The following is a 9,357-nucleotide window of genomic DNA, read 5'->3' on the forward strand; positions in this document are numbered from 1 at the left end:
ACAAGCTTCCTAGAAATGTAGTGGAGTAAAAAGTACAATATTTGTCTTTGAAATGTAGTGGAGTAAAAAGTACAATATTTGTCTTTGAAATGTAGTGGAGTAAAAGTAAAAAGTTCCCAAAATAAATAACTACTCAAGTAAAGTAAAGATACTCAAAAAATGTACTTAATTACAGTAATAAAGTAAAAGTACTTTGTTACTGTCCACCACTGACAGTACACTATCACTGGCAGGTGTGCATACAAGCCCTATGGTGGAAGGCAGTGTGTAGCTGCTAACCCTAACTCTACAAATCTGTTTAATCACCGTAAACACCAACAGAAACTGGAGTATGAGGAAGGCCAGAAATTGGGGAACAAGGCCACAAAGTYGGCTACATGCAAGTGCAATAGTCATCTACTATCGCAATTGGCTAAATGCCATGATTGATCTGATACATTTTTATGTCAATATTGCCCAACCCTACTTTACACACATAAATCTGGTCACAACTCAGTTTGCATTATGAGGCAAGAGTTGTTTTATTTATTTCTAAAGATAATAGCTGAATTTTTTTTAACCAATGAATCATTACCATATCTCTGTATACTTTTTTTTGCAAATACATGCAAAACTTAAGACTTCTCTGTTTATTGTATGGTCAGTTTATTTTCCTTACTTTTCTTATACTCTTCCACCAGACACTCAGTGAGCTGGCTGACATCTGCTCCCATCTTTATGGAAGTGTCATTGAAATTCAGCACAGACATGAGTCCTGCAAAGCACAGGGAGCGGTGCTTAAGAGAATTTTCTGCACCATATACAAACAGAATCTAAAAAATGAATGTGAACAAACCCACGCTCCCAAGTACACACTCACACTTGTGTGCAGAATAATTTAAAATATATTGCACTTACACTCTGACACACAGAGCTCTACAGTATTCTGTCCTTTTAGGTACCAATTACCTCTTCTGTTAGGTGCGTTGAGGGTAAAATATTTGATAGGTGATACAATGTAGTATTCAAACATTTTGCAGAAATAAACAAGTAAGATCTGAGTGCATTTTTTAAAGTAACATTTGACTCTTGTTGTGTAGCTTTAGTCGGGTTGTACTTTTTTGCTTTGAGATGTGAGTGTTACTACAGCACAGCTTAAGAGAATCAATGGAGCAAGTCCAAAGATTTGACCTGTGTGTTTTCAGACATTTAAGGTTTCAGAGATCATGTCAAGAGTGCCAAAACCAGATTAAATTTACGTGACCCTGAATAGGTTTGTGTAACAAACAAATTTAAATGCCCATGGTTATACCATGGTTAACAGTCCCCCTCCATAAAAAACGTCCTATTTATTAAAGCAATTATTATTTACATACAATGCTTGCCTAAACACAGTCACATACAAGATTTATGAGTTCAAGAAATTTTTGCTAGTATTAGGATAAGTAAAAAAATCAAAAGAATCAAGGCCTATTTGTGGTAAACAGACCACTTGACTTTTTCTCAGTGTACCCTCACTTATTTAACAGTAAAGCATTAATAAAGCATGGCGTATTGACATGGTGAGAACTTTGTGTGATAGAGTTTTAATGGTTACCCGCCTTCCTCAAAACAGCTATAAATCCAAGTTATGGTATTTCACTTGGGACACAAGAGACAGTTTCAGTATTCACTTGTAATATAAGTAGTATGTAACTGTGTGGCAGAACTGTACATATATGGATATATGTATATACTATATATAAATTATTTTTACTTTAATACATTTATGTGCCATCTTCCTGTTTCCAATTTGATTTAATACATTTTTAGTTGTTTTTTTACTGAGTAGTGTTAAGAGTTTCTTTGCATGAAGATTTCAGTGTAAATTTAAATCTTGCTGCTCTGATTATGACATTTGACCCCTGAGGTTATGTGATAATAAGAAATCATGGCTTCTTGTTGGAACAGCTTTTCTGACTATTTGATACATTGTATGTTAGCTGCCAGCAGAATAAAAGTCAAATGAGCTTGTCATCTGTTGCTTTTATTTCGCCTTGTTCACATCTGGCCAAGGTCAGCATGCTTGAGATGTTTGTTGTGTGCAAACTATATATGCTCTTTCCCCAATGCTTGAACTTTTGTCATAATTCAGGTTAGAAGAAAAAAAGTGCAAAAGATATAAAAATATAACAAAGACACACATGTAGAAGAATACAGATAYGATTTTGCTAAAGATCAACACTGAATTGTTAACAAATACATTAACAACATTAACCAGTTTCAATTTTAACATTTGCAGGAACCAATAAAGATGTGAAACAACTGTGTTTTGAGGAAAGAGTTTTCAAAGATGTATTTGAAATAATGCTTACCAAAAAGCTGCCTTGCATTTTTAAAACAATTATTTTATAAAGACACATGATTAAAACAGTTTATTTGCTTTGATCAAGCCTCTTGCACTAAGGTTAACTTTTTGCATGGCTGCCCAGGTGTGCTATCAGCTGATGTGTCTGAAAGAATGCGTTTTTGTTTGAGTGTGTTTGAATGTGTTGATGTCTGAATTTATGCCTGGCTTTTTCTGTTATCATCAAAGAACTGTTTTCCATTACTAAATGACACTGAAACCTTGATCCTTCCTTTTTTTTAATTACGTTTCAAAGCTTGTAAAAGTTTTTTTTTCAGAAGAAAATCCCACCACTGTTTTAGTATGATGCTTTATTTTATATGGCGTTTTTGTTTTTATTACAATAGATTCAGCTTTACATCATCTTTTGTTAGTGTACGCAAACAAAACAGACCAGTGTAAGTAGCAAGCAAGACTGAGGCAGCTATTGGGAGAATTTCTGCTCTTCCTCTGGACCATAGGGATCAGCGCACACAGGAAGAAATTTTATGATGCCTATGTTATTTTTAACCAGCCCAATGTCTTTTTTTGTTGTTTTTTTGTTTTGTTCTTTTACAGCAACATCACATTGTCAAGGCACACGCTTTGATGGCACCAGCCTAATTGTTTGGATGGTGTTGTAGGCCTAATTGTGTCTGTTATCTACAAGTTGTATTTCCGCAGACATGCAGGAATAAGGCTGTCAGTTGATTTTGCTTCCTGACCACAACAGTCAAAAGATGGGCAACAAGAATAAATAGAAAAAAAAAAAACAGAGGTAAAAATGCCCCTGGTGTGTACAGATAAAAGCACTTGTCTTTGTAGCTGTCATCTAAGGTTCTAAAACACCTCACTATGGACAGGAAAGAGAGACGGAAAGTAAAATGAAGAAAAAAAAATTAGGAAAGAAGTATAAAGACTGAATTGTAGATGGGCGATGGCAGGGAGAGATGAAATGCTTTGCCACATGGTCTGGTGGGAAATCCCCCACTGTGCTGGGAGCCCCGCAGCCTGGTGGCTAGATGAAATGTCTTATCTGCCAGCAGCAGAACTCTGTCCTTTAAGGGGGGGCTTACTAAAACTCATTGTCCAGCCAAGCAGCATCTCAACTGATCCGTGTTCCCGTTGACCTTTACCATCACTGCTGTCATACTCACATCCCAGACTTTAGATTGTGTTAAACCTAAGATTGTTCAATTTTAAAGTGTAACATTCTCTACTTTGTTCTCCTTGTAACTGGGGTCTAGAAACCTTATTTCCTTATTCACTTTGACCAGGAACAYATGGCTCTACCTGAGTGGTTTCTATTATTGTACTTGTTCAATATTTGCTATCAACTTATCTATGAATTCCTAATTAACAGGAAATTAAGTTATAACACAGCTGTCATGAGCTTAAATGATTTAATTACAAAGATTCAATCTGTTATTTTTACACTATTTAGTAAAGAGTGTTTTTAATTTCTATTATTGTCAGACAAAAGACACAGCAATTTCCTTCCTTTTTTAATTCAGAACTTTTTATTTGGCCTTTTGGGGGGTAGAGGAAAAAGCACAAACATTTTAATTAGTTTCCTTAAAGCTCAAGAAGGATGTTAGACATAGCTCAATGCAATTTGGAAATTTAAAACATTAAGAAAGCAAAAATATTCTGCAAACAAAATTTATCCATAATTATTTGCAAAAAAGAAAAATAAATAAATAGTTTTCATAAATCGCTACAACCACGTAATCTCAGCTGAGAATAGATTTAATAATTTCTCTTGTTTTATTGATGTCTATGTTAATGATTCATGATTTTTTGTTTGTCTTTACTATAATRTTTTCATTCATTGATTGTGATTTGTATACAGTGGTCATATGATGAGCATTGTCAATTAAACAGTGTGTTCATGATTTTGCTCTACAAGACAAATTCAGACATCGTCTACGTATTACTAGCCTGGTAAAAACCAGCCCCTTGTTCTTCCCTTTGCTTYGTACAGAGGGTCAGGACTCTTGGCTATAGAGAAGCGATTCTTTCTGGAGGCGTGGCCTCTGTTGAAGTTTTAAAAGGATTGGATCTGTTGGCCACAACATATGTGCGCCAGCTCCACTGTGAAGGAGGCTAAACTAAGAAGCTAACTGGAAATTGCATGCACCGTAAACAACCCTACTGAGAGGAGAGAAGTACCGAGCYGAACRAGACGGCTGTAAATGAGAGCTGCTGCTTTGTCAGACAAATTTAATTTAATTTGGAAGTTTTATTAGCACGGACTGGCTTCATTCACTTCCTCCACTGCCATTGCTAAACTACAGGCAGACTGTGTAGAAAATCAACGTTGTTCACAACTCCTCCTTCTGTTTGCTTATTGGCCCAGGTAAAATTCTACTGAGGAAATCCCAGAAGGAACAGTGAAGGGAATCTAGAATTGAGCGGAACTGCATAGGAAGGCAAGGGCCAGACTAACATATCACATAAACTAACCAAACAAATTGTAGGAGGCCTGTAAAAACACAATGTTAATTGTCTACATGTGAATTTGTCTGCAGGAGATAGAGAAGTCTGAATGGAATCAAGTGTCTGACCTGGAAGCTACTGTATCTGCCAGCGCAAGCTTCCAAGCCAGACATGTTACTGCTTATGTGGTTTCCCACTAAGCTGACAAAGACCCTGAATAATGTATCTATCAGTCTGCCTGAGTGGGCCGAGCACTGGGCACTGAGCAAGGTGCCAGCTTGTTATAGGCTCATTACAGGTGAAGATGACATGTTGAGGTGCAGCCGACTTGGCATTGTCTCCCTGTTCCTCCCTGGATAGATGGCAAGGCACTCTGTCACTCCCCACGGCATACAGGAGGGGAGACAGAGGTGATAGAGGAGAAGGCAATGATCCTCAAAACACCACTAACCCCCCAAAATGAAATTGACAGGCTCACTGAAGTAATTGCTCCCAACACTATTTTCTTTGGCAGGAAATACTATTATCGACAAATAGGAGATTCAATAAGCGGCAGGAGATGAGGCTCAGGGCTGTGGTCAAAAGGCTGTGTCTGTCCTATGCTGTAGAGGTTACAGCATCTCCTGATGATCTGCCACTTTGACCTGCCCTTTCTCGCTCATACTTTTTGTACCTTTTTCCTACTTCTCCTCTTCCTTGTACATGCCTCGCTTCTTTAGCTTTTTACATTTTACTACTACATCACTAACTACACACAGGTCTCTCGTCTACGCTCCATCTTCCCTGGCACTTTCCTCTTGGGTAATTTTTTTCTTGACCATTTTTCATGAATGTGACAGAGAAAATTCCTATTACTCAGAATCCAGCAGGTAGATGCACCACTTCCCCTTCTTCTCAGATTGTTTCTCTGCTGCCAGTATGGTGGTGTAATGTTGATATTATCCCAATGGATTCTATTGATTTGGGCTAGGGTCATGATAAAGTAGTTTATGGTCGTTGTCTTTGGTTTCCAGAGGTCAAGGCATGTGGTGAAACCAGAGCTCTAGCCTTTCTGGATATGGTGGCATGCTTGCTGGGAACTATTGAGAGGTCAGGAGATAAATAAAAAGGATGGATGCATTTGCCTTATGGTCTATAACCGAGGAAGTACTTTATGGAAAATGTAGTTGCCTAATCAGCCATGTATACAAAAGGACTTTCACTCAAAAATGAAAATGTCCTTTTTCCAAAGTATATTGATCTAATACAATTCTCAAACTGTGGAGTGAGACCCCTTGTTGTGGCATGAGAGCCTGCCAGGAGGGCGTGTAAAGTCTCAATTRGTATTTTGAATTTTTGTTTGTTTTCTTTGTTTTTAATAAAATAACAAATTATTCAAATAAAAAATAAAATAAGCGTTATGATATTGCATTTTCTTTAAAAGAGCATGCCTAAATTTTAATACTTGAAGCATTGTTACTATTTTGTTTTAAGCCTCAAGGACACTGATGTTCTTTCTTCAAAGGAGTGTCACAAAAGGAAAAAGTTTGATTTTTCATGACATTTTTTAGTTCAAATTCTGTAAATTGTCCCACATAATATGCTTAGAATTACCCTAACAGTTCAATAACATCTGTATKGGGGTGATTTGTGACCGACTCACATTGTCCCAGTAATCTTTACACGTTTAATATTTTTGACTTGAGTTTTTACTAAAAGTAGCAAACTGCTCTTTGTAAAATGACATATTGCTTTTCATCAAGTTCTTCTAAAACCGAAGTCAAACCTCRGTGAGACAGCAGGGTAGGCCCTCACAAAACCCATCACAATAACTCAATATCTTACTTTCCTTTATCTTCCAAGCCTTCAAAAGTAAATCTCTGACACATTACTCCTCCACAGTTAAGTTGTTTTGCTTTTATTATCTGATTCACTGCAGACAGCAGTATGTCTTTGAAGCCCTAGACTTTTTGAAGAAAAACAAGAAGTGATTTAGTGATTTCATTGCTACGATGGTGCAAAACTTAACAATGATGTTTTCAGGAGACACGCAGTGCATTACATTAACTCCCTACGATGTTCAGGCTGAGAAAATAATACTTATTGTTAAGATTTTGCTCTTTTGTGTTTTGATGTCAAGTAAACTTTACATGCACTAGTCTGATTTAGCTTGTTTTGCGTTCATGTTAGTTTTAATGTGATGTACTGCCCTTATCAGCTGTTTACTGATCACTACTCCTTTATTTTCAGTAGGTTTGTGGTGTTTACTTGGTTGGAAAATGAAAAAAATATAGTTTCAACCTGCTATCTCTCTTAGAGGATGTGCATTTTTTTCAATTACATTCGTTTTTCTTTTTTTTTTTTTTTGGCCAAATGATTTCACAACAGATTCTTTCATGTACATATAATGCAGTAAATAGTAAATGTATAAAACACATTTCAGTTTGTTGTTTTGAGAAAATGCTGACCAATATTAGTTTTATTTTTTAGCTGATGGTTACAAAAATTAAAAGTTTTAAAAGTTAGTTAGCTAACTAATTGGATCAGAATGTCTGTGTTCATGTCCTTAAGACTTTTTTTTCGGAGATGCTTTGAAGTTCAACTAGTCAAAGTTATTTGACAGATAGACAACAGGCCGTTTTTGTGCTGTAAGTAACATTCTAAATACATAAAAGTTGTACGTTTGAAAGGATTTTAAAGCAAATTTTTGCATCTTGTTCCTTTTGAGTTCTTCCATCTATTTTTCATTTATCTCTTTTACAGCAGTTAATAATAAAAAGCTATTAGGTAAAAATCTGATGTTGCACTAAGACACTTTTTGTTACTACTTTGCCTAATGCATATCTTTGTGCTTATGAACTCACAATGCTAATACCATAAAGTACAAAGCTGTGTGTACTGTTGCGTGAATGAATTTAGCTTTGGCACTGAACAGTTCAGCAATTTTAGAACACAATTTATCATAAGCGTTTTTCAGAGAATTATATTTGATGTTGTTTAGCCAATCAAACTTTGAGCTCAACGTCCATGAAAAGAACAAGATTATTGGTCWCTTGCTGTTTGAATCCTTGTGGTTTTTTTATGCACACACACAAATAAAAGGTTCATTCATGTCGACTGCGCATTGCAGCAGAGCAGCAGACCTCTCTTTTCTCCAGATAAATGAGCTAGCTTATTACTTCCCAAACTGCCTATTAGCACAGCTCACTTTGTGGGGAACCAGCAATCTGGGCATGAATACAGTGGTGTTGCTTTTGCTAAGCAGCCTGTTTTAGGCATGTATGATGCCTAGCATGTTTCCTTACATTTTTAGTATTATGTGGTACCCACATCTAAATTTTTGTTCATTTTAACAAAAAAGTATCCTGTGATTACCAATTTTCAAAGATGTGTTTGTCAGAAAATGTAATCAATTTGCAAACAAAGCCTTTTCAATTTGGTTGATTGTTGGACTGCTTGCAAGTAATTTAGTCAAACAATTGAATTACTTAGTGATGGCAAAATCAAAATATTGCTCATTATAGTACAAAGCTGTTTTTATTGTGGGCTTAGAGAGTGAGTGTTAATGTGTTTTTGAGCYGAACGCGTGTGTAGTGCTGCCAGTAGATAGTCTCATTGTGTAAGCATCAGTGTAGCAACATATCCCGGTGGAGATTAAACACAAGAATCCATTTACTCCAAGCAGAATCTGTTGTAGATTGCATGTACAGTAGAGCCCGTCTTTGGCTCTGGTGGTAGAGTCCATTATATGTGTGTTGCCTAATTTAGAAATAAAAGAATTCCTCTGCRTGTTTCATGATTTATCTTTACCAGTTAAGTCAAAACTAGTTTAAACCCTGTCCACCTTTAATACTTTTCTTTTTTTCTTTCATACCTTCTACTCTCGTGTGATTTCATTTCCCTCTGGGATCAATAAAGTATTTTTGAATTAAATTCAATTGAATTTGAATGATTTGGTTATAACAAACTGATTTTAATGTGAAACATAAGTAATAGCTTTTTGAAAACYCACTTCTTTCTGTGTCCTGTTAGTGATGCAAATTATTTATTAAAGTCATTCAGTTTATTCCTGATGCTTTTATAACATTGTTATTGCTGATAAATTCACAGTTACAGACCTGCAAATTAATAATTGTCTTACTGATGTTTCTTTTGCAGGGTGGACTAAGGAATAGCAAGCATGAGTGCACACTTTCTTCACAAGAATATGTTCATGAACTGCGCTCTGGCATCACAGATGAAAAGCTGCTCAATTGCCTGGAATCCCTCAGAGTGTCTCTCACCAGTAACCCTGTTAGGTTAGTAACTAAAGCTTTTACAACTAACAATAAATTGGTATTTTATTGTAAAAATGTTCAATGATTTTGGAAATGGCTTGAAGATTTCAGTCTCTAAGGTACCATAATGGAGGTTTTCAGTGTGATGGAATAGCTGTTTTTATAGTGTCACGGTTTGCAGTTGCACAATAATTACTTTGCACTTATTTACTGAAATATCTTACTCTGTTTGAGAGGCTATTAGTAATTTAGAAAAATCATTAATKTTTTAAAGTATCTTCTTGTAAAATTAAAAGCAGCAACTCAAAGAAAAAAAGT

At 35.9% G+C, this 9,357-nt stretch overlaps 1 protein-coding gene across 1 annotated transcript in view; it reads left to right on the forward strand.

Annotated features, from left to right (window-relative positions):
• The window catches only part of diaph2 (diaphanous-related formin 2), a gene marked incomplete in the record, with an annotated part of 345,782 nt that overhangs the window by 97,143 nt on the left and 239,282 nt on the right, over window positions 1-9,357 (forward strand). The window contains 1 exon segment of the mRNA XM_014003088.1: window positions 8,921-9,060. Coding sequence (XP_013858542.1) covers window positions 8,921-9,060 — 140 coding nt within the window.

This window comes from Austrofundulus limnaeus, unplaced genomic scaffold (genome assembly GCF_001266775.1).
Source record: "Austrofundulus limnaeus strain Quisiro unplaced genomic scaffold, Austrofundulus_limnaeus-1.0 Scaffold1, whole genome shotgun sequence".
NCBI lineage: Eukaryota > Metazoa > Chordata > Actinopteri > Cyprinodontiformes > Rivulidae > Austrofundulus > Austrofundulus limnaeus.